Here is a 26,412-nt window from a genome sequence, read left to right as displayed (position 1 = left end):
GCCCCAGGGTTGGGTAGACTCCCCCCCCTTCTCTGAAGAGTGCTGGACCTCTGGTGGCCCCTCCCGAGATCATTGTGCACCCTGTTTTCACCCTTTGCCTCCCCTCCGGAAGCCCTAGCCGCCCCGCCCTCTCTGTGGGTTCCCACTGGCAGGAAGCTATGGGAGACCACCCCCCTTCCCTCCCTCCGTGTGTGTGTGTGTGTGTGTGTGTGTGTGTGTGTTGCACACTCGTGCTTGCCTGATGGTGGCAGGCATCCCAAGGCACCAGGAGTCACTGAAAATAGAGGTTAGGAAAGGGGGAAAGGATTTGGTGTCAGGGCGCTCTCGTCTGCCTGAAGTAGCTGTTGCCCCCTCTCCTCATTGTGCACCGCTAGGGGGAGCACATGGTGACCCTCTGCCCCTCTCTCCACCTGATAGGGATATCCAGGACCGCAGTATCATCAAGATCTATAGGAAGGAGCCACTGTATGCTGCTTTTCCTGGCTCACACCTCACCAACGGGGACCTCCGGGTATGTCTGGGAGTACCCAGGGCACTGGTGAGATTGGGCAGGAAGAATCTAGGCAGAACTAGGTTTTCCTAATTAGTTGTGAGGTTATGCCACCTGCTCACCCTCTACCATCCCCACTGTCTACCCAAGACTTACCTTTTTTTTTTTTAAGTACTGTATTTAACGTGCATTGGTGTAAGGATACAAGATCCCCTGGTGCTGGAGTTACACACAGGGGAGCTGCCATGTGGGTGTTGGGTACAGAACCCGGGTCCTCTGGAAGGGCAGCCACTGCTCTTAACCACTGAGCCATCTCTCCAGCCCCCTACCCAAGACTTCTCTAAAGGGCCTTTAGATATTGTAAGGCCTCTCTCCCGGCCACTCCCTTTTCTCTTCTCCTTCCTGGTCCCCATCAAGAATAGGCTGAGGTTGCCTTTCTGATGTCTTCCCATCTGCCCGCTCGCTCCCACGCTGGGAGTGCTGATGGGCAAGGGGCCCAGGATGCAGCAGGAGACGGGAGGGGGCCTTCCTAAACCTGGTTGGGGGAGGGGGTGAGTTGCTGGCTCCTCAAACAAGGGGAAAGAAGTCCCCTTTGTGACCAGCTTCATGGGCTTTGGGGGTTGTTTTCTGCGCAGAGAGAGATGGTGTATGCGTCGCGGGAGTCGTCGCCCACGCGGCGCCTCAACAACCTGTCGCCCGCATCGCACCTAGCATCTAGCTCACCACCTCCGGGGCTCCCATCGGGGCTGCCGTCGGGACTGCCGTCGGGACTGCCATCGGGCTCGCCCTCGCGCTCACGCCTCTCCTACGCTGGGGGCCGCCCGCCCTCTTACGCCGGCAGTCCGGTGCACCACGCGGCTGAGCGGCTGGGAGGTGCCCCGGCCAGCCAGGGCGTGAGTCCCAGCCCCAGCGCCATCCTGGAGCGGCGCGACGTGAAGCCGGACGAAGACCTGGCGGGCAAGGCGGGCGGCATGGTGCTGGTGAAGGGCGAGGGCCTCTACGCCGATCCCTACGGGCTTCTGCACGAGGGCCGCCTGAGCCTGGCCGCCGCGGCGGGTGACCCGTTCGCATACCCAGGCGCAGGTGGCTTGTACAAGCGGGGCTCAGTGCGCTCGCTCAGCACCTACTCGGCCGCCGCGCTGCAGTCCGACCTGGAGGACTCGCTATACAAGGCCGGCGCCGGCGGCCCGCTCTACGGCGGCGATGGTTATGGCTTCCGCCTGCCGCCTTCGTCCCCGCAGAAGCTGGCCGACGTGTCGGCACCCTCTGGGGGACCCCCGCCCCCACACAGCCCCTACTCGGGGCCGCCCAGTCGTGGCTCGCCAGTGCGCCAGTCCTTCCGCAAAGACTCGGGCTCCTCGTCGGTCTTTGCAGAGAGTCCCGGAGGCAAGGCCCGCAGCACCGGCAGCGCCTCCACGGCCGGAGCACCACCTTCTGAGCTCTTCCCTGGACCCGGGGAGCGCTCCCTAGTAGGGTTCGGGCCGCCAGTGCCAGCCAAGGACACAGAAACCAGGTGAGGGGACATAGAAGAAGGAGGCACTGCAGAAAGTCGCAGGTTCTTTCTGGAGTTAGTTCACAGGGATGGCAACAGTGTCTTCGATTTGACAGGGAGGACACTGAATGGATGAGTGATGACTGTAAAGACCCGAGTTTGTATTTATTCCCCAAGCCTCGGTGTACCCAGAGGTAAAATGGAGTGCCGACTCAGCCCTTTTAGTGCTCTGACAGTGAGAGCTGTCCAACACGGGGCCCGGCTGAAATCCCCCGGAGCAGGCTCGGGATGGGGAGGAGTTGGGCTTTTTGTGTTTATGTTTTGTGTTCTTGAGACAGGGCCTTGCTGTGTGGCCCAGGCTACTCAAACTCTCAGCAATCCTCCTGCATCAGAGTGTCCTGTGGTAGCAGTTGTGAGAGAGGCAGTGGAGAGCTAGGAGTTTGATTCTTGCCTTTGGGTCCCTGTTCTGTGTGTCAGCCAAGGGAAGATTAGCTGTTTGTCATCTGGCTGCTAATCTTAGGAGTGGGGAGTGGGTTGGGCAGGAGGGACCACAAACTCACAGGAGCGCTTGCTCAGAGCCACCTTCCTCCCCAGGGAGCGCATGGAGGCCATGGAGAAGCAGATTGCCAGCCTCACAGGGCTGGTGCAGAGTGCCCTACTGCGAGGTTCAGAGCCTGAGACCCCAAGGTGAAAACCCCTCTCCCAACACCACTATCAGGGCCTGGGCTTGGGGCAGCAAAGAGGGCAGTGAGCTAAATTGGAAGTTCTGGACTCGGTTCTGCCTGTGTCTACTTTTCTGTGGCTCTATCCTGAGATCAGGGAGCTGGGGTGACATTTAAGGTCCCATTCAACTTTGATGATCTGAGGCCAGCCCAAACTCCTATGAACATCCCGCTTTTTCCCACCACAGTGAGAAGATTGAAGGCTCCAATGGAGCAGCCACGCCCTCAGCACGTGAGTGACCCTTCTTTTTCTCTCTGAGTCTTAGGATCCGTTTCCTAATCCTTAAACTGGACTGGTAGCGACATCGTGGGGCTTTGCATAGATAAATGAGTAGTCTTACTTAGCCCAGATGCTTTACTCCTGCTAGGACTTGCCACCACTTAGGGTGACAGTCACACCATGTAGTGTATGCGGTCGTGAGTGGAGAGGGTGGCTCCTCTCCCCCCCCCCTCACTTTTTGCTCTGCTTTCCTTTTGGTTCATCCTTCTGGTCCCTCCCAGCAGCATGTGGATCAGGCAGTCGGAGCAGCGGGGCTACTCCAGTGTCAGGCCCTCCCCCACCCTCGGCCAGCAGCACCCCTGCAGGGCAGCCCACTGCTGTCAGCCGCCTACAGATGCAGCTGCACTTGCGTGGCCTACAGAACAGCGCTAGTGACCTTCGAGGCCAGCTTCAGCAATTGCGAAAGCTCCAGGTACACGCACGCCACCCCCCTCCCCGCCCCCACCCGCCCCCGCCACTGGCTGTAACTCCTCTCCCAAAGCTCTGCCCCACCTTTCCCCACCTGGCGGAGTCCCTCACTGCTCAGTGGTCTTTCTTCGGACCCTTTCTTCTCTTCCCTTTCTAGTTTCCACTTCCTCATTAAACATCACCAAGCCCCAACCCTTCACTGACCCCCAGTCAATCCCCTTCCACCTCCCAGAGCCTTAGCCCACCCCTCCCCCTGCACCATCCCTAGAGGCTGTCCCAGTTCCTCCAGTCCTCTCAGCTCCCCCTTCCTGAGCCTGGAGTGGCTGTCCTGCCCTGCCTGGCAGATGGTCCCACCTGTCAGGAGCCTGGCATCACTGTGCCGGCTCCTCAAGAGGGGCTCAGGGCTTGTCAGGTGAGGATAATGAGCAGAGACAGGCTGAGAGGCGGAGGCAGAGAGCTGCCATCTGGGCCACGGATAAGAACTCGCCCACCCACGTCATTTGGGCTCGGAACTGGACCTTCATCTTGTAGTCCCACCTACAGCTGCAGACCCTACCAGAGTTTGAGTCCCTCACCTCAAGCCCTATCTCCACTCAGAGTTATTTGAGGCCATATAGCTACACAGTCACACTGTCGTCAGGGTCCTACCTAGTGTCACCCTTTGGCCACACAAATTCTCATCCCGTTCTCCTGCCCTATACTCCTCCAGAATATTAATCTTGATCTCTGCTCCCAGCTGCTCCACCCTTCGCTGTTGCTCAAGGCTGCAGCCACAGCCTTGCCACTGTGACTTAAGCGAAACCCATAACTTTGCCCTCTCCATGAGCTATATCATCCTCGGTCCGGATCTCTGCATTCTGCTCACCCTTTCCCAGCTCATGCATCCTCCTCCCACCCGGTCCACACGGGCATCCTTGCCCACGCGGACATCCTTGTGTCCCGCAGCTCCAGAACCAAGAGTCGGTACGCGCGTTGCTGAAGCGCACCGAGGCGGAGCTGAGCATGCGCGTGTCGGAGGCGGCGCGGCGGCAGGAGGACCCGCTGCAGCGGCAGCGCACCCTGGTGGAGGAGGAGCGGTTGCGTTATCTCAACGACGAGGAGCTCATAACTCAGCAGCTCAAGTGAGGCTGGGCCCCTGCGCGCAGAGCGGGCGGGGAGGCGGCCAGGGTGAACCAGCCTGATTTGCATGGGAGTCACAGTTCCTTTACTTCGGAATCACAGATGACGTTGCTGCGTTCTGAAGTCTGATTTCACCCTCTACTGTGGCCTGATTTCTCCATGACCCACAAACCTTTGGCCATCTGGCATAATTCCTGATTTCTTTCTTTCTTTCTTTTTTTCTGGCTTGGTGCCTGCCTCTGCCATGTTGTTATTTCCTGTTCCCTGCAGCCTACTCTCATGAAGCTGGCTGTCTGTTTTCTCTCTGTCCTCTGCTTTCCTTTTGACTTAAGGCTTGCAATTTCACCCTCGAGCTGAGCAAGGAGGTGGAGTATCAGGGGTGTTGTCACCTGGTGGCTGACCCTTTGTCACCCTGATCCCTGAGACCAAGAGTCAAGGAAACCAGCTCCCCTTCTCAGTATAGTGAAGCTAGGCTCTAGTACTTTTGCAGGAGGACGAAGAGAGAACAACCTACTCCGAGTGCTTAGACACAGAAGGGTTAACAGAAGACAGTCTGATCCACATTTAGCAAATGGCTGTCTGGCCACAATTCCATTGTCTGGCACCTGTGAAGAGAGATGCTGCTGTTTTTCCTGTGTCCATTCAGGAAGCAGCTCTGCCACCCACCGCAGCTTTTTCTCCTGAGCTACTTGGGCTTCATGTGGTCCCTATTAGTGACACAGGGCAGTAGGGGATCCAGAGACAACTCCAGAATCAAGGGGCTCTGTGATCGAGGTAGCTGCTACCCCTCTGATGTGTCCTCATCAGCACTAACGTTTTTTTGGGAGGTTTTGTTTGTTTGTTTTGTTTTTCATACAGGGTTTCTTTGTGTAGCTCTGGCTGTCCTAGAACTATCTCTGTAGACCAGGTTGGCCTGAAACTCACAGAGATCCGCCTGCCTCTGCTTCACAAGTGCTAGGATTAAAGGTGTGCACCATTACCACCCGGCCTAAGATTTTTTTGCAGTTCTTTGTGAAGCAGTTAAGGGCTTGTTTCATACTAAGGGTCTTGAGACTAGGGAGCCAAGAGAGCTGCTGCACAGTGCTACCCTACTAAGTCATATTTGGAACCCCTCACCAGGGGCTCCATGAGAAGGTCACAGCTCAGCCTGGGGGCCCATGCAAACCTGGTATGCATTTTAGCAGTGTTTACAGCAAGGAATCCTACAGTCCAGTGACACCGTGCAGCTGAGATGCAGTAAGGGACCATCTCGCATCGAAATAAGCCAGCAGCAGCAACGCCAACTCTCCGTCATGTCCAGGCGGGGTGACAGTGACAGCCCAGCCAGATCTCTAAGAGACTAGATGCTTCCAGGGATTCTGTTTCCCCATTCCCTGTCCCTCCCTTGTCTCCTTCCATTCTGCACAGAGGAGCTGGGCCGGGATTTTCAAAAGAAGTTAGACCGAGACATTAAAGGGAAATTAAGAGAACCATCAAAGAACCGAGGCAAAAGAGATAAAAGGACTGATTTATGCTCTGGTCTTCATGAGTGTCTGGTTCCTGCCTTCCTGGGGACCTCAGTTCTCTAGGAACACTGAGAATCCCCATCCTCTATGCCTTGTCACACCCATTATGCTCACTGTCGAGAACCTAGGAGCTGCCCGTGGGATTCTCCAGCCTAGCGCTTGTCCCTTTGGAGTGCGGCAGGCACCGGACCCTGTGATGGCTCTGGTCTGGCCTTCAAGACCCATCCCCTGCCTCCTGCCCTCGCCACCCACACTAGCCCTGCAGCCCCTGCATGCTCGCCTGTTCTGTCTGTCTCTCTCTTTCCCTCTCTCATGTCCATTTTCCTTTGTTCCTTCCTCTTTGCTGGCATCCTGCGGGCACCTGAAGCTGGGTTTTGGTTTCATTCCTGCTGGGCTCACTCACCTGCCTGTCTAGCCAGAGTCTTGGGCTCTCTCTGGATATTGTCCCCATTGACTGAAGCCTGTTAACTCCCGAGTCTGTCTGCTGACCCATTGCTAGCTGTGAGAAAGGGCTGGTTTTTCCCATGTGGTAGAGTGAGGGCTGGGTGGGACAGCAGGTAGTGACATCATTCAGTTTGGAAGTGAGACACACCAGAGCCAATGGCTGAAGCCCCACATGAGTAGACACTGCTGTGCCCCAGAATAGTTGTGTGACCTTGAATTAGTTCATTTCAGAGCCTCTGTCATCCCCCTTAGCTGGGGTTTCTTATTTATTTAAGGCAGCTGCTACAAGAAGAAGCTCCAAAATCATTTAATGGTTCTAAAATAAAAGATATTAAGCTGGGTGTGGTGGTGTAAGCCTGCAGTCCTAGTACTCAGAAGGTAGAGGCAAAGGCATCATGAGCGACATATCTTCAGCCAGCCTGGGATATATTGAGATCATATCTTAGAAACTTAACTAAAGGGACTAGAGAGATGACTCAGGGCTTAAGAACACTTACTGCTCCCGTTTTAAAAAAAAAAAGACCCAGATTCAATTCCCAGCACCCACATGGACCATCCGTTCCAGAGGTTCTGATGTATGCTTCTGGCCTCCGTGGACACCAGGCCTGCACACCATACACACACACACACACACACACACACACACACACACACACACACACAAACAAAATACTTATATACCTAAAGCTCAAAAAATACAACTTTATGAAAAAAAAGATAGACAGGTCTCTCCCATATGCAGTCAGTCAGGGATCCAGGCCGATGGAGTTTCTGCCGTGTTTGGTACGTGCCTTCCAAAATCACCCAGATGATCATGGTCTTTATAACCAATCAGAAAGGGAAAGGGAGTAGCAGGAGCTTGCATAGGAGGTCCTTATGGACTAGATCTGGAGACAGCATGTGCCCTTTCCATCCCTATTTCACTGCATGGGCAAAGTTGAACATCCACTTCTAATCACAAGGAAAGCTGGGAAATGTAGTTTAGTCTTTGAAGCACTGTTTGCCCATGTGCTAACTGGAAGTCATGTTCCTCCCTCCAGGACCTGTTTTAAGGTTAAAATGAGGACATGAATGTACAGGGTGGATGCGGCACCTGATGAGCAGGAAGTGCTTAGTGCAAAGTAGTTTTTTAACCAGTGGTGCTGAAGCTCAGTTTTGCCCTTGGCTCTGCCCTGGTTTGTCTTTTCACCTGCTGTTTGGATGGATGGTGATGTCCAAGGCATGCTGCTGAGCTAGGTTGATGACACGGAACAGAGAGAGAGAGAGAGAGAGAGAGAGAGAGAGAGAGAGAGAGAGAAGACACATCACATGGTAGAACAGATTCAAGTCACACCTGCATGGCTGAGTTGAAATCCAACAGGTGGGACTTGACCTGCATGCATGTCAAGTCCTGCATTCATGTCAAGTCCTGCATGCATGTCAAGTCCTGCATGCATGTGTAGTATGTGAAGCCCTGCATCTGGGTGAGGGGCGCCATTGACCCAAGTTCAGGACTGAGATGACACACCTACACTTCTTTCTCTCACTTCCTCATCCTACAATTTACAAATTTTAATTTTTTAAAATTATTTTTTAAAAATTACCTATAGTACCTGTCTGTGTGTGCGTATATGCACGTGTGTCCTGGTTCCCACCAAGGCCAGAGAGTCAGATGTGGATACTGGGACTCCAACTCAGGTCCTCCGCAAGAGCACGTGTGTGCAAAATCACAGAGCCGTCTCTCCGGCCCCAATTCCACAGTTATTGAGCAGGTAGCAGCTCTGGGTGAAAGACACGGTTCTTGCCTATCTGGGGCTAGTGGCACAGAAAGTTCACAAGCCAACAAAAAGGAGCCTAAGTGAGTTTGGGAGGCAGGAGAAGACTCCCAAACCTGAGTGGGGAGACAGGGGCGAAGCTTCTTTTTGAGACCTGAGATGACATTAGCATGGAAATTAGTGCGCATGTACAGGCAAATGGAATACTCTAGGCTAAGAGAGTATGGTGTTCTAAAGGCCCAGAGAGGGCATTGCCTATAAGGACTTTGGAGAAATTCTGAATGATCTAAGCAGAAGCAAGCAGGGAAGGTAGCGGTGCAGAGAGAAAGAAGCAAGAGTAATCTCCAGGGACCATTGGTTCCTTTAGTCCTCATGGTAGTCGCAAGAGACGCTCCTAGCATATCCATTTCCTTTCTTAAACGTGTTTTTAAGCTGGATATGGTGGTGCATTCTATCCAGGACGATTGGATGAGTCTGCATAGTGAGTTCCACCTGGAACTTAGAACTTTTGATATCCTGTCAATGAAATTACATTTACTTATTTGCTGGGTGTGTATGTGTGAGTGCCACAGTGCGAATGTCCAGGCTCTTTGGTTCTTCTACCATGTGGGTCCTGGAAGTGTCTTAGGCTTGGCAGCAAGTGTGCTTCCTTGCTGAGCCAGCTCACCAGCCCCAGCATACTCCTCTTCTGAGTGAGAAGATGAAGAGCTAGGGAGCCCTGGGACATTTGTACAAGAGCTTTCTGCTGGGAAAGCAGAGAAGGGACAAGATTCAGATCTTGCTGACCGTAGAGCTAAGTTTGGGGTTTAGCCTCAAGATGATGGTTCTACTTAGACTTTCATTTTTATTTCTCTAACACATGTATATGTATATGTATATTGTGTGTGTGTGTGTGTGTGTGTGTGTGTTATACACAAGTGGCTGTGAGTGCACTTGTTTTTGTGGCTGCACATGTGTATGTGAGAGGTTATTATCAGGTGTCTTTCTCTACCACTTTCCTTTAAGATCTACGGATTTTATTTTATGCATATGCTTGCTCGCATAGGTCTGTGTGCACCATGTATATGTCTGGTGCCCAGGGAGATCAGAAGAGGGCGTTGGATCCCCTGAAACTGGAGTTAGGATTCTGAACCACCATGCAGGTGCAGAGAACTGAGCCCAGGTCCTCTGCAAAAGCAACAAGTGCTCACTGGCTGCTAAAACATCTCTCCAACCTCTCTACTTAATTTTGGAGTCAGAGTCTCCCGCTGATCCTGGAACCGGCCAGTGAGCTCCCAAATGGGTCTGTCTATGGTCCCTTCTCACCCAGTGCTGGAGTGAAAGTTGTTCACCCTTGTGCTCATGTTACAGATGGGTGTTGGGGATTTGAATTCAGGTTCTCAAACTTGTAGAGCAAGCACCCTACCCCCTGAACTGTCCCTCGGCCTCCCTTCACCCACCCATAAGAGCCTGACACAAAGGGTGACGACTTGGTTTGCTTTTGTTGGGTTTTGGTTGGTTGATTGTTTGCTTTGAGGCAGCATCTTGCTGTAGCCCAGGCTGGCCTTAAACATGTGATCCCCTTCCCCCCCGCACGCTCCCTCACAAATGCCGGGTTACACATCTCTGCGCTATGCTCCGCTCCTGATTTACTTTTTTAGGAAGATGTGGGCTCATAAATGTTTTCAATGAACCGGCTGAAAACCTGGGGTGGTTTTGGCCTCAAGGAGAAAGGCTCAGTGGCAGGGTCATTTGACAAAAGGTGATGTACTCTCAGACATGTACAGCTGCCTATAGGCTCTGTAATGCTCTGTGTGGCCGCCATCTTCTCTACTGCTTCTGTGGAAGAGTTAGTCTGAGGTTTCACAGTATAGGGCGACAGGTGAGTGCTGACGTTATTGTAGATTAGGGCTTGTGGGGAGGCCTGGGGACCTCTTAAGGAACTATGTAAAAGTCTCATCTTTGAGATATAGCATTTCCAATGTCACTTGGGCATGTAGCCTGGTGGATAGCTGGCTTTTGATTTTGTAATTTTTTTTTTAATGTTTTGTTTGAGTCAGGGTCTTACTGTGTACCTCAGGCTGGTCTCAAAGTTTCAACAATCCTCCTGCCTCAGCCTCCCAAGTGCTAGGATTACAGGAGTAAGCCATTGCACCTGGCTGTAGCTTTTAATTTTGATCTGATTGGTGGCATAATTTCTTTCCAGCTGCTCATTTCAGGGGGCTAGGCTGGGGCCAGAGGGGCTGAGAAGGGTCTCTCTGTGCCTGCAGTGATCTGGAGAAGTCTGTGGAGAAGATCCAGAGGGATGTGGCCCATAACCACCGCCTGGTGCCCGGTCCTGAGTTGGAAGAGAAGGCCCTGGTGCTGAAGCAGCTTGGGGAGACGTTAACGGAGCTCAAAGGTGAGCCTTCCCTGGCAAGGGTGGTCCTGAAGGGGTCCCTGCTGTGCTCCCCTGCAGTGTGCCCCCTCCTCGGTGCTCCTTCCCAGCCAGCTTACTCTTCCCGGCCTCCCAGCTCATTTCCCAGGCCTGCAGAGTAAGATGCGGGTGGTGCTGCGCGTGGAGGTGGAAGCTGTGAAGTTCCTGAAGGAGGAGCCCCAGCGCCTCGATGGCCTTCTCAAGCGCTGCCGGGGGGTCACTGACACGCTGGCCCAGATCCGCAGGTCATTCTCTCCTCTGTCTCTAATTTCCCATGGGATTGCACACTGGGCCCAGACCCATAGGAACACCTGACCCCCGCCCTCTATCCTGGCTCCTCAGAGGTGTGCCAGCTAGATCTCTTCTTCTGTTCTGACCTGGGACCCTGCGTGCAAATGCCTTGGCAATCCCTCGCATGCCTTCCTTCTGAGGCTCTCCCATGTCTTCTGCAAGATCCCAGAGCCTTCCTGCAGCAGCACCCTCCCACCCCACAGGGGCAACCACCTCTCACTAGCTGCTCCTAACTCTCCCAACCATAGGCAAGTGGATGAGGGTGTGTGGCCACCCCCCAACAATCTCCTGAGCCAGTCTCCCAAGAAGGTGGCAGCTGAAACAGACTTCAGCAAGGGCTTGGACTTTGAAATACCACCCCCAAGTCCTCCACTGAATCTCCATGAGCTGAGTGGGCCTGCTGAAGGAGCCCCTCTGACCCCAAAGAGCAGCAACCCCACCAAAGGCCTGGATGCTCCCGGCAAGAGAAGCGTGGACAAAGCTGTGACTGTTGAGGTGATGGGCTAGGGCGGGGCACAAGCTAGGCTCACAGGTCTTGCTGTCACCTGGAATAGCAGGTACTGAAGGAGCACGGGGACCCTTTAGGAGGAGGATCAGAAGTCTGAAAAGCATAATATGGTGACACATAGGAAGTATACTATAAAGTCACAATAATTACAGCAATATGGTGTTGGTGTAAACACAAGCTGGGTGGTCAATGAAACAGAATAGAATGTCCAGAAATAAACCTAATGACGCTGTATTTAATGAAAGTGGTCTCAGCCAGGCGGTGGTGGTGCACGCCTTTAATCCCAGCACTCAGGAAGCAAAAGCAGGTGGAGGATCTCTGTGAGTTCGAGACCAGCCTGGTCCTGTTCCAGGATAGCCTCCAAAGCTACAGAGAAACTCTGTCTCGAAAAAACAAAACAAAAAAGTCTCTCTAGGCTACAGGGATGGGGTGTAGTGCCCAGTAGGAGGGGTTAATTTTCTATGAAGTTCTCTTCTTTTTCTTAGCACATGTGGCAGGAGTAGGGGCTGATTGCCAAAGGCCTGGGGTCCTGGGCAGGAATCCTGACACCAGCTCTGCTTCCTCTCTCAAGGCTGCAGAGAGAGACTGGGAAGAGAAACGGGCAGCCCTGACCCAGTACAGCGCCAAGGACATCAACCGGCTGCTGGAGGAGACACAGGCTGAGCTGCTCAAGGCCATCCCTGACCTGGACTGTGCCAGCAAGGCCCACCCAGGACCCACCCCCACCCCAGACCACAAGCCCCCCAAGGCACCCCATGGTCAGAAGGCTGCTCCCCGGACAGAGCCCAGTGGGAGAAGAGGTTCAGGTATGGAGGTTTAAGGCCCCATCCCTAGAGCTTGGCTCGTAGGGGAAGCGTTGGGAGTGAGCATTGTGGTAGCCAGGCTGCCAGAGAAATGGGGTGCTAGCCATTAGCAGTCACCGAAGGGACCGGAACACAGAGGAACAGGGTAAGCTGGAGTCCGTCCAGTTTTCTCGCCACTATTTCTGGAAGGCTCATGCAGGAGGTACATCCAAGCAGAGTGATGCTTGCTCACTCAGAGAGACAGACAGACAAGAGACAGTCTGCTCTGAGAGCAGTTCAGTGCTGTCCAGTATGACAGGGCCCTGACCAGTGTGACATCCCAAGCTGGCAGGATGGCGGGAGGCAGCATCTGAAGGAGAGGTATGGCCATCATTGGTTCACGCATTCCTTCCAGCAGCCCTGACTGTGAAGGGGGCTTCAGAAAGCACAGAATTTATCTTTGTATTTTTATGTGTATAGATGCTTTGCTTGTATGTATGGTATGCGCATCACATGCATGCCTGGTGCTTGAGGAGGCCCGAGAGTGTTGAATCCCCTGGAACTGAAGTTACAGATGGCTATGAGCTGCCACTCGGGTGCTGGGAATCAAGCCTGAGTCTGGGAGAGCAGCCAGGGCTCTTAATTACTGAACCATCTCTCCAGCTCAGAACTTTCTTATTTAAAAGATTTTTACTTATTTTATTATTATTTGTCCGTGTGTGTGTGTGTGTGTGTGTGTGTGTGTGTGTGTGTGTGTGTGTGTAAGTGCATATACATCAGGGGACCAATTGTGGGAATTATTTTCTTCATCCAATATGGAATCCTGGGATCAGCCTCAGGTCATCAGGTTTGTACAACAGACACCTTTAACCTCTGAGCCATCTCTACAGGCTGCTTAGGATATAATGGCGGGACAGGTGTGACATTTGTTAGGCGCTTACTACACGGTGCCTTCTGATTTTACAGCAGTTGCAGAAGGCAGACACAGTCATTCCCTCCTTACAAAGAGGACAGACTCCAAATGTGATGTTATGTAATCTGTCCCAGGCCACACTTAGTGTGTCCCTAGAACAAAGGGGCTAAGTGTGGCTCCCGAGCTGGGCTGGAACTGTGCAGCCCTGGAAGGGAGGAAGTGCTCCCCAGTGGAGCCCTAGGTATGAGCAGGCACTTCCCTGCCACCCTACCAGGGGCAGAGCGGCAAGTGCCGGGGAGGTGCTGCTTGGCTGGAACAGGGTCCGAGCCGGGCCTTAGTGCACAGCAAGGCTGAGAGGTTGTGGAAGGTGCTGGATTAGGAACTCGACTGTTCATCTTGGTGGAAAGCCACAGTAGAATCAAAGGCAAGGGTGTTATGGTTTGAGTGACCTTTCAGTGGGTTGCTGTGGAAACCAGGCTGGAGGAAGGGGGGTGGTGAGCCAGACCAGCCTCCTCAGAGAAAGGATGGAACTGTGAGTCTGGTGGGGCTGAGGAACAGCTGTGGCCATGAGACAGCTCAGAGTGCACACAATCCCAGGCTTGACTGTAACCATGAACCCCTGGGGATGTTAGGATGCCCATGCTGGGTCAGCATCTCAGGGCCCAGAGCCCAGCAGGTGCTGCAGTGTTCCTGGCTCCCTGACAGCACACAGAGCTGTTGGAGGAAGTGGGGCTGTGTGAGTGGATGGCAGGCACGGGGAACTGGAAAGAGAGGGGTCCTGACTCCTTCTCTCCTGAGCTGTTCTCTTGGTCATTCCTGGAGAAACAAGCACTTGTGGACACTGTTGTGCTGGGTCCCTGACCCCAGGTCCCCACTGCTTGCAGATGAGCTCACAGTGCCCCGGTACCGCACAGAGAAGCCCTCCAAGTCGCCCCCACCACCCCCTCCTCGCCGGAGTTTCCCTTCCTCCCATGGCCTGACTACCACTCGCACTGGAGAGGTGGTGGTCACCAGCAAGAAAGACTCGGCCTTCATCAAGGTACACTCCCAATTGGTGGGGTTCAGGGGTACTTTAAGGGGGAGCTTGAGATGTCTTCTGAGAGGACAGGCTACCGGTGCAATCCAGCTTGACTTCTAGTTTGGAATCTAGGGCTGGGTGTTGCTCTAATCCCACAGCAGGCTCTGGCAGGGTCAGGGGTGGGTCTTCCTGGCAGGGAACTGGTGGAGCTAGGGTTGGAGGGGTGAGTCGCTGCTGGAGGGAGGGAAGGACCTAGGCTTGATAAGACACCTGGGCTTTTCAGAAGGCCGAGTCTGAGGAGCTGGAGGTCCAGAAGCCCCAGGTGAAGCTACGCAGGGCTGTGTCTGAGGTGGCCCGCCCTGCCTCCACACCGCCCATCATGGCCTCTGCCATCAAGGATGAAGACGATGAGGAGCGTATCATTGCTGAGCTGGAGGTGGGTCACACGTGACTGAATAAGGCCTCAGCCAGGCCAGGTTCCCTGCCAAGCCTCCCTCAGGGCTGGGCAGCTGGCCCCAGGCAGGCGGAAGAGTGCTGGCCCCAGGACCCATGCTTCTTAGCCTCCATTTCTTATCCACTTGGAAAAGGAAGGAGAAGGTCTAAAGTTCCTCCTGGGAAGTTTGAGTTTTCATCATAATCTCTCAGCTCCCCTGACCACCTAAAGACCCACTGTACTCTGAAAGCCCCAGACCTGCATATTCTGAGCTTACTGAGACCCTACCCAAGCAATCTTGAGGACAGTTCATGCTCCAAACCCCTCATGCCTCAGTATTCTGGGACCAGAATCTTGGAGCCCCTTATGCCACAGGGCCTAGCATTACTACAAGCCACAGCTTATAGGGTTCCCAGAAATCTTTGCCCCACGCCAGCGTCCCTGCATATCAGTGCCCTGCGGAGGAGAGATTCGAGGCCCAAGTGGGTCAGTGACTATGGTGAGGTGCCAAGGGGTGAGACAGGGGCCCATGCCATCCTGGACCATTCTCCATAGGTGCCTGGGTCCTCAGTCAGTGCCTGGGGCCTCACGGGAGTCCCAACCTCCAAACCTGCCCCTGCCTTCTGCTCCCCAGGTGTTTGAAAGAAGTTCAGTATCTTCCCTTCCCCCTACGCCCCGCCGCCAGCCGATCCCCACCTTGCTGTCCCCCCAGGACCTGGGGTCCCCTGGGGGCTCAGCTCTGGGCTCCCCATGGAAGGTAACGGGTCTCCCCGCACCTCTCACGGCTCTCTCTGCCTGTTCCTCCACAGCTTTCTTTTTCCGCACCTTTCACGCTAACCCGCTAACACGCCATCCACGCCAGCCCCTCTGCCACTGCCCCAGCTTCACGCCCGCCCGTGGACTCACCCTCCTGCACACGCCAAGGGCAGCGCACAACTGCACAACTTGTCCCTCCCCGAGGCTTCCCCGGGGGTCTTCCTTGGAGACTGCAGCCTGGGTGTCTGGTGTGATCCTTGAGTTCCCTTCCAGGCCTGACTCTATCTGGCTCTTGGACGTTTTGTCCCCATTTGTGACCTGAGTTTAGGCTGGGTCCAAAGCCTGTGCATTGTCTTGGGCCAAGATTGGAATTTGGATCTTTTTCAGGAAATGACTTAGAGCCCAGCTCAGTCTGACCTTGTCCTGAGACCTTGTCTGGTCCCTTCCTTATGCCCTGCTCTGCTGCTCATGCTAGGGAAGGGGCTCTGCTTCTCCCACTGAAATCTATGCCTTGCACTGGGGGAGGGGTCTGGACAGACCAAGGAGCTGGGAATGAAATGAGAGAAGTCCATGGCCTTCCTTGGCTGCCGGTTTCTCTTTCAGTGTTGAAGTTCTCCCTTCTGACTGAAGCCTTCGACACTCTCCTGCTGCACTTATTTCCTCTTGGGATTGTGGGGGGGGGGGGCGGCTGCTGTCTGCACTCCAGGGGACTGTGCTTAAGGAGGAGGCTGGGGAAAGGCCTGGGTAGTTCTCCCTCTTCACAGCCAGGTTGGGATAAGAGGACCTCTGTCCTCACCTTCTCAGGCACACACACACCCCTTCCCACTCCTTGTGTGGTTTTTCCCAGCTCACAATGGGGTCCATGATGGCAGCCACCAGCATTGTGGCCTGGCTTGAGGCCTGGTGGCCTTTGGTTTTCTGGCAGGGGTGCAGACGGGCATCAGAAGGTGGACAATGCTGTCTGCAGTCTGTCCCAGGAATCCTCAGGGCTGAGCAGTATGAGAGGCGCATTTCCTGACTGGTTTTGTCCTCAGCACCCAGCTCTGCCCCTTTCTGGTTCTGGGGCTCAGTCATGAGGGGACCCAGCAGGCAGGCCCTTTCTTTGGCTGCCTCTCTGCATCCTGAGGCGCTGCCAGGCAGTGGAGCCTGGCGAGCGGAGGGCCCTCTCTGCCTTCCCTGTGTGCACCCGGTTTGCAGGTAAGCAGTGGCAGGGCTGGGTGGCTTGCCTTGGGAGGTATAGGAGGGGTCTCCTCACGGCTCGTTAAGTGAAAAGAGCGCTGGACTTGAACCCAGGCTATCTGGGTCCACATCCTAGCTCTGCCACTAACTAGCTGAGGAATGGACAGGGTGTGAGCTGTAATGCTCCTGACTTGTGAAGTGGGGACAAGGAGAGTGACAGCCACTTCAGGGTTTGCAGATGACATTGAAGATGAAGTCATAGTGCCCGACATGGGCTGGTACTTAGAGTTAGGGCAGAATTCATCCAGGTTCACAGGGTCCCTGAGGCCTCTGGGTCTATTCCAGAGCCATAGCCAAGATGCTCACATAGAAACCGGCGCCTAACAGGAGCATTGCCCAGTGTGTGAGAACAAGGAACTGGCCATGGCCAAGCTCCTCCCCTTTATAGCTGGGTTCACTGGGGAAGACCTCACAGGTGTGAGTCCAGGGCCCAAGATGAGAAAGATGGTCATTCCTTGAGGTAGAGGTCAGCGTCTAGTCTACTCACAACAGCAGAAGGTTCGAGTGAGCCAGTAGCTTGTCTTTACTCAAATGATGCCAGGCACCTAATGGAGTGTCCTCATGGACTCATTTAACTTGCTGCTCACCCCATGTTACAGTCCCATCGTGCATGGGATGAAGCCTGAGATTTACTCCCAAGTTGACATGGGTGGTGGGAAAGGAACACACTCCAGTGCTCCCCCGCAGGCCTTGATACCACGGTTATGTGGGATGGAGAGGCACCTGCCCTCTAGGCTCAGCTTTGCCCCCAGTTTATTGGATACTCAGTTTCCCTGTCTGGGACAGGAAGGAAGTGGGGTGATCCCAGCTCAGGATTCAGTCTGCAGGGATCACACTCCTCGTTTTCTGTCCCCCCAGGCTGCCTCAGGTCCCAGGGTCCTCTGTATCCCTCAGATCATCTTGACAGAATGCACTCCCAGATCTCCCTCTCTGCCAGAGGCCGGCTTAGAGGAACTGGGTCCCAGGACAGTCCCCACGCCAAGACCCCGGACCCTGGCTGGCAGCGGAAGGGCTTGGAATGGCCCAGGGGCTTTGCCGGGACTAGCTGCTGAGGTACTCTGGCCCAGGAGCAGCTCACTGCCCAGAAAGGAACTAGCGATTCTACGGAGCCCACACAATGCAGAAGCCGGAGTTCACTGTCCTTGGGGACCGTCCCCAGATGAGACTCAGAGGCCTTTTACTGCTGAGACCCACTCAGAGGAGACCTCTCAAAACTCTGAGTGTGACACTCAAGCTTGCAGGATAGGACAGCAGGCCATCAGCTCAGACAGCACAGTGCAATATGCTACCCCGCTGCGCATGGACAGCCTGGAGGAGACGATCCAGGAGTTAGAAGCCACCCTGAGCAAGATGGGCGCCAACACGACTCTGAAGTGTCCAAGCAGCCCCCAGCCCCCACTCCCCAGCCCCCAGGTGGCTGCCTCCCCCTTCTCTGCTGATGCCTTCCTGCTCCGGTCTCTGGGCCTTCAGAGTGGAGAAAGTGGGGCCCCAGGAGCTCTGCCCACCTCCCTCACCTCCCTCATCCCCACTGTCTGTGTTTCAGCCTACCACCCTCTGGGAGCCTGCTTCCAGGCCAGGGCCTATGGGCAGAGCCAGGGGCGGCCGGGAAGCCGGCCCACCCAGGACTCAGCTCTACTGTTTGAGCATGAACCAGATGGGCTCTGTCCCTGTCTGATCTCTGTAAGCCAGAGAATAAAGCTTTCTCTTTTTCTCCACCCCCTAGTCCCCCTCCTGTCTCTGACTCTTTCTGTCACCTGTCATTTCACTGCTCGCGACTCTGGGTCCCCAGAGTCTCTTCTGGAAAGGGCTGTTACATGAGAGGGTGGCCAGGGGGCCACATGTGCCCATCTCTGGGGGAAGTTTTACCTCTTGCCTTCCATTCTGGGGGTAGTGTGGACCTGGGGATGCTTACTCATTAGAGACCCCCCCAATTCCAACTCTATCTCCTGGACCAGGATGGTGTCCTTGGCTGGGAGTTGAGTGGTACTGGGGCCTTCCCTGTAAAAGAGGCTTCCTAGGAGGGTACTAGCTGCCCCTGGGCCACTCAGGAAAGTCACTAATGAGCTCTCACGAAGGACAGGGCCTAGTGATCATCTCCTGCAGGGAGTCCTTGAACCTGGGCTAAGAGGGACTTAAGTTTCCAGGCTGCTTATGTGGAGTCAGGGAGGGATCTCCAGGCCTCCAAGGACCTCCCTGAGGAGGTCCTAACCCTGGAGACTCCACCCAGTGCTTAGAGTTCTATGCAGAGCTGTCCCACCCCAGCCCTATCTCTCTCTCCACAGAGTGGTGGTGGCAGCGTGCCACCCATGAAGGTGGTGACTCCAGGAGCCTCTCGGCTGAAGGCGACCCAGGGCCCAGCAGGCAGCCCCGACAAAGGCAAACACACCAAGCAGAGGGCGGAGTACATGAGGATCCAAGCCCAGCAGCAGGTGAGGGTGGGTTACTGGACACCCAGGCCCCTGGAGGGTCACACACCAAGCCTCTGCTATGTGTCACTGTTCCCGTGATGGTTCTGATCATTGTGGGTGCCTCCCTGTCATGATGCTGTCCATCTTGTTCCTCCTTGCAGCCCCGGTGCTTTGGATCTGGTTTAGATGTGAGTCTCTGAATTCACAGCCAGTTTCCTGCTCACGGGCAGAGGGGCCTGTCTCCCTGCCTGTGCAGGGCCTGCCCTGTGCAGATTCACTTCCTTCCTCAGTGGTTGGGGCGCTTCTAAAGCCAGCCTGCCCCGCAGCCATCTTACTCTCCTGCTCGTCTCTCTCCTGTGCATGGCTCCCATCTGCTCTGCACCTTTCACTCTGCTCTCAGCTCAGGAAGAAGCTGCTTTTGCACCTGCTTTTCAGTCACAGGTTGGTGGGTTCGGCTGACCTCTGTAAGACAGATGAGGTGTGGTAGGAATCCTGCAGGTGCAACAAGCCCTTTGGGTTCCATTTGCAGGTTTGGAGTTGACAGACTTTACTTGTGCATAGTACTTGTGACCCTGGAGCCTGCTTGTGTGGGCCGCCTGGTCAGAGAGTAGGGGAGGGCCCTGGATGCAGCTGTTGAGAACCCTTCAGTGTACCTGTTCAGTTCAGAACCTCTCCTGAGTGTCCCCTCGTGCCAGGCCTGTTTGAGGTCTCGGGTAGGCCTTCCTCCGTCTGTCCAGATGGAGACCCTAAGCTCAGAGGTGGAAGGTTAGGGATGTCCAAGGCTATGAGGTTCAGCTTATAACAGAAGAGAAACTTCCCAGACCTGCATAGCAAATGGCATTAGAGCCAAGACTAACCTAGCCATCTTAAAACCCCTCCCGCCATAGACCCCAGATAGCACATGAGACCTTGTCTCACTGCTGGCTCCTAGGAAGATAGGCATTCAGTCCTCCACCTGCCTTCCTTAACCAGCCCCCACTTTCTCATGAGCCCTAGGCCCCCATAGTGAGACCCAGCTTCCCACAGTGGGTACCTTTCTGCTACCACAGTGGGTACATTTTGTCTTGTCTGTGATAGTGGGGTCCCCTCATTCATTCCCAGAAAAACAGCTGGTGGCTATGGGATGTTTTCTTCTGCTGGGCATTATAGTGTCTGTTTCACAGCAGTCTGAGGTAGGACCTTACCTCAGAGAGGTGAAGAAACCGAGAGTGGATACGGTCCACACTATTTGACAGGCCTCCGCCATGCACGCGCTTGCTTCTGTCCAGTCAGTACCCCCACTACAGTTCCACATCACCCTCATTCTGGCCTCTAGCTCCCCTGAAGCCCATCCCTGTTATCTGTTGCCCTGTGGGTCAGCTTTATACATTCCGGGCCTGCCTGCCTCTCCACGGGTGTAGCAAGGTCTCCAAGGGCCATGCAGGCCCTCTCTCCCTACCTCTGCGTCATGTGGCTATCTGGACATCTCCCATATCTAGGCCTCTGTAGATGTTGGCTTGGTACCCCCCACCTCCAGCTCTCCCATCAGCCCTCCCTGGTTCCCTTATGAACCTCCAAAGCTTCTTTGAAGGTTTGACTGGAGAGTGCATCTCCGTGTATGCTCTTGGCCCAAGCATGCTCTTCTATGGAGGGAAATCTACTGGAGAAGGTTGTCCTCCTGGACCAACCGTGCATATTGGAGCATACTGGAGCTATGAGGAAGGAGGGGACACCCACCTAGCCAGACAGATCAACCAGGTCAATCCTGACAGTCAGTGAGGTGGCAGATGTCCCTGACAAATCATTGTCACATACCTGGCTCCTTTCTGTTCCTACTTGACCCTGCCTGCCTGGGCCACTGTGATGGGCTCCTCACCTCTGTCCCTTCTCTGTCAGTGCCTCCAGCTCCTCCATTGTCTGAACACCACAGCCTCTCCCCTTCCAACCTGTGGCTTCTCCAGTTTTAATCCCCTCAGAGCCACCACCCAGCCCCCAAACCCCACAGCTGCTGGACACCACTGGTCCCTTCCTGCCCCTCCGTCCCCACGGATGGGCCTCTTTCCCACCCTGCCACCCTGTTCCAGCCATTCCTGTCACTTGTTCTGTGCCAGGGTTTGTCCTTTCAAAACACATTTGCTTTCTGACAAAGCAATACATGTTTCTTAGAAAATGTTTTAAATAAAGGAAACAATAAAGAAGCAGATATGGGGAGGTTTGGCTCAGTGGAGGAATTGCCTGCCTCCACTGCTTGGGGCAGGGGGAGCAGGGTTGATCCCCCAGTACTGTAGAAAAACAACCAAAAATCCAGAAAACCAAACCAGGTGGTATCACCACCTAAATTCCTGGTCTACTATCATCTCTCATCAATTTTCTAAGGCCCGTGAGAACTTTCTAAAGCGTATATTTGATGATAACTCACATACATGGCAGTTTAAAATCTGTGCCCTCAAACCCCAGACTGAATCCCTTCACTGCTGACCTGGGCCCTTCACCGACTGCTCTCTCCACACGGCTGGTCCTCGGTTGCATTCTGCTCCATCGTGCACATACTCCGGCTAAGAACAAGGCCTCACTCAGTTTCCCAAGCAGACTGTGAACTGTGGATTCTGCCTTGGCAATCCTGAGTCTATGGGATGACAGGCCTGTGGCACTAAGCCTGACCTCAGAGATCTCATGTTCATGAGATGGAGAGAATCGGAAGGGTGGGTGGAGACCAGGGATGCAGGCGAAGGAAGGAAATGCGTAGTGGGCTTGCGTGGCTGTGGGCGTGGCAGAAGTGCAGAGCTGACAGGAGGAGCCCTTGCATGCTCTGCACAGTTTCCTAGTGTAGACCCGAAGCCACGGACACCTCTTGTAGGCCAGCCACAAGACTCTGTCTTTTAATGGCTCACATGAAGGAACCACCAGAGTGCTTCGGGAACAGATAGACCCAGGGACTAATACCAGCTGGAGCTGTGAGCCGCCTAGGGGGAAAGAGTGGGGGTAACAGCACCTTCCTGTTAGTCCCTGGGTAGCAGCCAGCAGGGTGTGCGGCTCCAGCTTGAGGCACCCTCATGGGAACTCTGAGTCAGAGCCTGGAGGGACACGTGTCCTGCAGTACCCTGAGCAGCAGGTGCAGCGTGGTCTAGCAGAAGAGGGGTGGTGGCGTGGCCTCTGGGTCCTGAATTGTCCCGATTCTCTCAGAGGAAAGCTGAAGCTCTCTGAGGCTTCTGTCTTGTCACAGAGGTGGGGATTCTGCTTCTTTTAACAAAATCAAGACCTATGGGTGGAGGGAGGGGCTGGAGAGATGACTCTGGTCAAGAGCAATCGCCACTCTCACTGAGGACCCAGGTTCAATTCCTCGCGCCCACATAGTGGCTCACAATCATCTGTAGCTCCAGTTGCATGGGACCTGGCGCCCTCTGGTGTCCTCCATGGGCACCAGGCATGGATGTGGTGCACAAACATACATGCGGGCAAAACACACACACACACACACACACACACACACACACACACACACACACAAATAAAAATAATAGGTCTTAAAAGACAAAACACAAGAACTAACAGGGGATTGTGGGCAGGTGACGTGGACATGACAGAGACCCTCAGTGACCAGGGAACTCAGAGAAGCATAGTGTTGCCAAGCAGCTTTTGCTATGGTGGATATTGGATGGAGCTACAGCCAGCGTATCTCCAGGTGGAGGCTGGCTCTTAAGAACTGCACAAAGGCTGGGCGTTGGTTGCACACGCCTTTAGTCCCAGCACTCGGGAGGCAGAGGAAAGCGGATCTCTGTGAGTTCGAGGCCAGCCTGGTCTACAAGAGCTAGTTCCAGGACAGCCTCCAAAGCCACAGAGAAACCCTGTCTCGAAAAACAAAACAAAACAAAACAAAAAGAACTGCAGAAAACTTGCAAGTTACAGGTGGTCTCCATGGGGAGAGACCATCCCCATAAACGTTTGAGTGTAGCTAGGTGTGGTGGCACATGTTTTTAATCCCAGCAGAGGTGGGAGGAGCTCTGAGTTTGAGGCCACCCTTGTTTCCAGAGCCTCTGCCTCCTGAGTTTTGGGTGTGTGTCACCACCTCCCAACTTAATTTTTTTTTTAAATTAATGTGCACGTGTGTGAGCCTGAGTCAGTTTGTATGCACCTGAATACCACATGTGTGCAGGAACCTGTGGATGCCAGAAAGGGGCTTTAAAACCCTCAGTCCAGACTTACAGGTGGCTGTGAGCTGCCATGTGGGTGCTGGAAACTGCACCCAGGTCCTCTGTAAGAGCAGTAAACACTCTTAACCACTGAGCTGTCTCTCCTAGCTCTGAGTTATAACTTTAAGTGGTGGTGGGGAGCAGAGCTGAACCCAAGGCAATTGGCAGAGAGCACTTAGGTGCTTGTTTTGAGTTTGTTCCCAGGCCCAGGTACTGGAGTCAGGAGGACCGAGTCACACCTGGTTCATGGCAATGGATAAAGAATATTCTGGGGTAGGACCCTGACTTATGATGAGGGCCACGCTAGAGGACACGCTACTGAATCCATGGTTTGCTTTGATGCTCCTGAAGGCGAAGCCTTGGCTACCAACTGCGATTTGGAAAAGCCTGTATGAATCACTGGTGGGCCACTTGCACACAGGCTGAAGAGGAGAACACAGTTACAATGTGGCAGCCTCCTGGTCTCCTGAAGGCTGCAGTGGGCAGGGCTTGCTTGAGATAGTATCACTCCACCCCAGGTTACTTGGGATAGCAGCTGGGTGGCCCCATAGGTCCTTAGGAAAGGACAGGCCCAGTGTTGATCTCAGGAACCTCCGGCAGGTCACTAGGGTGTACCACACAGGGTTCTCTTTGCTATTTTTCTTTATAGTGGCTTTTGTTGTTGGTTTGGTTTGTTGAGACAGAGTCTCACTATGTAGCCCAGACTGGGTTGGAATTTGCTATGTTCTTGACTTAGCCTGTTTTGTTTTTTTTCGAGACAGCATTTCTTTGTGTAGCCCTGGCTGTCCTGGAACTAGTTCTGTAGACCAGGCTGGCCTCAAACTCACAGAGATCCACCTGCCTCTACCTCCCAAGTGATGGGATTAAAGGCGTGAGCCGCTACCTCTCGGCTTTTTTTTTTTTTTTTTTTTTTTTTTTTTTTTTTATCAAGGCCTTTCAGTTATCACACTGGTAGCTAAACTCCAGGTGAGTCGTTGGATGGATTCAGTTACAGGGCTTGAGCAGTCAGGTCTGTGTCATTCTCACCCACTAGTGAGTGACATCTGCTAAAAATGTTAAAATGCACATTCCCACCCCAAAGTAGAGATGATTCTGGAAGGGGTCCCAGGAATCTGCATTTGTGACACATGCCATGGATTGTCTGTTGGAGATGATGCAAGTGGCGTTGAAACCATGCTCTGGAGACCATGACTCTAAAGGACAAGCCTTGGGGGGGTGTGTGTGTGTGGGAGAACAGCGGGCAATATAGAAGTAAGGAGGGTCTATGTGTGCGAGCAGTGTGCGTGGGGGCTTCCTACTGGGCGAGCTAGCCTGAGATCATAGCCTGGTCTCCGGCTGTTAGGAGCACACAGAGCTGGGGGACATGAGCAGGAAGAGCTACAGTGCCGATTCTGGGCTTGGGGGGGGCATGCTCATGGTGGAGGTTGCTTCCCCAGTTTCTGGCTCACTCCTGCTTCCGCTAGGGGCCTTCTGGTGAGGACCTGCGGCGGGCCTGAGCTGGGCTGACTACCGAGCCCCCTCTGCCGGGCTTCAGTCTTCAGTCGCACCCCTGTTGCTGCTAACTTTTCACTTCTTTTCCTCCTCTCCCTCCCCTCCCACCCCTCGTCCCCTTTGCCTGTCCTGGGCTGGGTCTCTCTGGCATCTCCTCTGTCTTCTGTCTTTCCTCTCAGTAACCATGGACTGAAGCCACCCCCACTCTGGTTTCCAGGCCTCTGATCCAACCCCACGTTCTCCTCACCCTTCTTTCTGCCCCTCCACACTACCCCACCCTGTCCCCAGTTCGGAAGGCACTCTCTCCAGATACCCCTCTGGTTTCTCGCTTTTGCAGTTAGTTTTCTCTGGGAACTTGTGGAATTTTCCCATTTTTCAACACTTCAGCCAGGAGCCAGCATGAAGGCTCTCCTTTGCTCTCTCTGACCCCGACCCCTGTTTTTGTTCCAGGCCACTAAACCATCTAAAGAGATGAGCGGGTCAAATGAGACCTCGAGCCCAGTCTCAGAAAAGCCCTCTGGTTCCAGAACCTCCATCCCCGTATTGACTTCCTTTGGGGCAAGGAATTCTTCCATCTCCTTCTAGAAGGCCCTCATGCCACCCCTCACTCCCCCCCAACTCCTGCCATCATTCTCTGCTTCCTTCATGCCCACTCCACCCTCCCTGCTCTAACACCTGAAGGAGTTTGGGGCCATGGCCCTCAGCTCTCTCATCTCCTTCTGGTGTCTTGGTTTTTTTAGTAATTCTCTTTTAATTTCTCTCTCTCTCTCTCTCTCTCTCTCTCTCTCTCTCTCTCTCTTTCTTAAGAGCAAAAGAGAAAACTAAAAACCAAACACACCAACTTCCCCTGACTTCCTGTTTCCTAGCAGGCCTCACTCGGCCTACTTCCTGTCATCTTCTCCCTCTGCTCTTTCACCCTCTCCCTCCTAAGTCCATCCAACCTCCCCTAACTTCCCAAGAACACTTGGAACAAACTCTGAGCCACGGAGACTTGCAGCGGAGAGAGACCCCCCCCTCCTGTCACTGGGTTCCTTCCTGGAGGAACAAATGGACATGGACTGACCCAGCATGAGGCTGGCAATGGACAAGATAGACCGTGGCCTGGGAGACACTCCACTGCCTGTCCAGCCTTCGAAGAGACACAAATCTGCTGCTGGTCTGCGGTTTCCTCTTGAACCAGGGTGGGCCTGTAAGCGGGCCTGCTGGATGAGATTCCCCAGAGAGGGTGTCAAGGCTGTGGGGGGGGGGCACTAGGTGCCAGGGGAGGAGCCAGCTCACTGTTGCTCGGTGTCTGGCTGGTGCTAGCAAAGGACAGAAGGAGGCCCCTTGTTCTGGAGGGGTACTCCTGTAGACACCCTGCCCCTGGGGCTCTGCCTTGGGAGAGGGCAACCCTGAGAGGGGCGTTTGGTACTTTTAGTTTCCTAATTTAGCACTTTAAATGCCATTAACTTATTTTATGGGGGTGGGGTGGGCAAGATGGAAGGGCCTAGAAACAAGTTTGGAGGGTGGGAAGGGTCTGGTTGTGAGGGAAATAGGGAGAAGAGAGAGGGGGTGGGTGGGTACAGTAAAGACTCTGACCCTTAGCTGGGGGTAACTTGACCTTCAACCAGCCTTTATGATTTGAGGGTTTTCAGGGAAGGAGTGAGATGTGATTTGTCTATGGGGATCTGGTGACCACTTTGAGGTGTTTGAGGGTCCCCAAGGCAGAGCCACCAGCTAGTACTCCAGTCTATGGATACCTTGCAGGGGTCCTGAACAAGGCAGAGTGGCTTTTGGGTGGGTCCTGGAGGCAAAG

At 54.2% G+C, this 26,412-nt stretch overlaps 1 protein-coding gene across 1 annotated transcript in view; it reads left to right on the top strand.

The window, feature by feature from the left end:
* Positions 1-26,062, top strand: part of Srcin1 (SRC kinase signaling inhibitor 1) — a 41,055-nt gene extending 14,993 nt beyond the window's left edge. The window contains exons 5-19 of the mRNA XM_035448011.1: positions 418-511; positions 1,126-2,003; positions 2,577-2,669; positions 2,893-2,936; positions 3,209-3,396; positions 4,338-4,513; positions 10,464-10,594; positions 10,707-10,854; positions 11,149-11,395; positions 11,980-12,214; positions 13,988-14,142; positions 14,405-14,557; positions 15,189-15,311; positions 18,832-18,978; positions 25,068-26,062. Of these exons, the coding sequence (XP_035303902.1) occupies positions 418-511; positions 1,126-2,003; positions 2,577-2,669; positions 2,893-2,936; positions 3,209-3,396; positions 4,338-4,513; positions 10,464-10,594; positions 10,707-10,854; positions 11,149-11,395; positions 11,980-12,214; positions 13,988-14,142; positions 14,405-14,557; positions 15,189-15,311; positions 18,832-18,978; positions 25,068-25,202 (2,947 nt within the window). The 3' untranslated portion in view covers positions 25,203-26,062. The remainder of the gene's footprint in view (positions 1-417; positions 512-1,125; positions 2,004-2,576; positions 2,670-2,892; positions 2,937-3,208; positions 3,397-4,337; positions 4,514-10,463; positions 10,595-10,706; positions 10,855-11,148; positions 11,396-11,979; positions 12,215-13,987; positions 14,143-14,404; positions 14,558-15,188; positions 15,312-18,831; positions 18,979-25,067) is intronic.
* Positions 26,063-26,412: the final 350 nt, after the last annotated feature.

Source organism: Cricetulus griseus, chromosome 7 (genome assembly GCF_003668045.3).
Source record: "Cricetulus griseus strain 17A/GY chromosome 7, alternate assembly CriGri-PICRH-1.0, whole genome shotgun sequence".
Lineage (NCBI taxonomy): Eukaryota > Metazoa > Chordata > Mammalia > Rodentia > Cricetidae > Cricetulus > Cricetulus griseus.
This window is presented reverse-complemented; position numbering and strand designations above follow the sequence as displayed.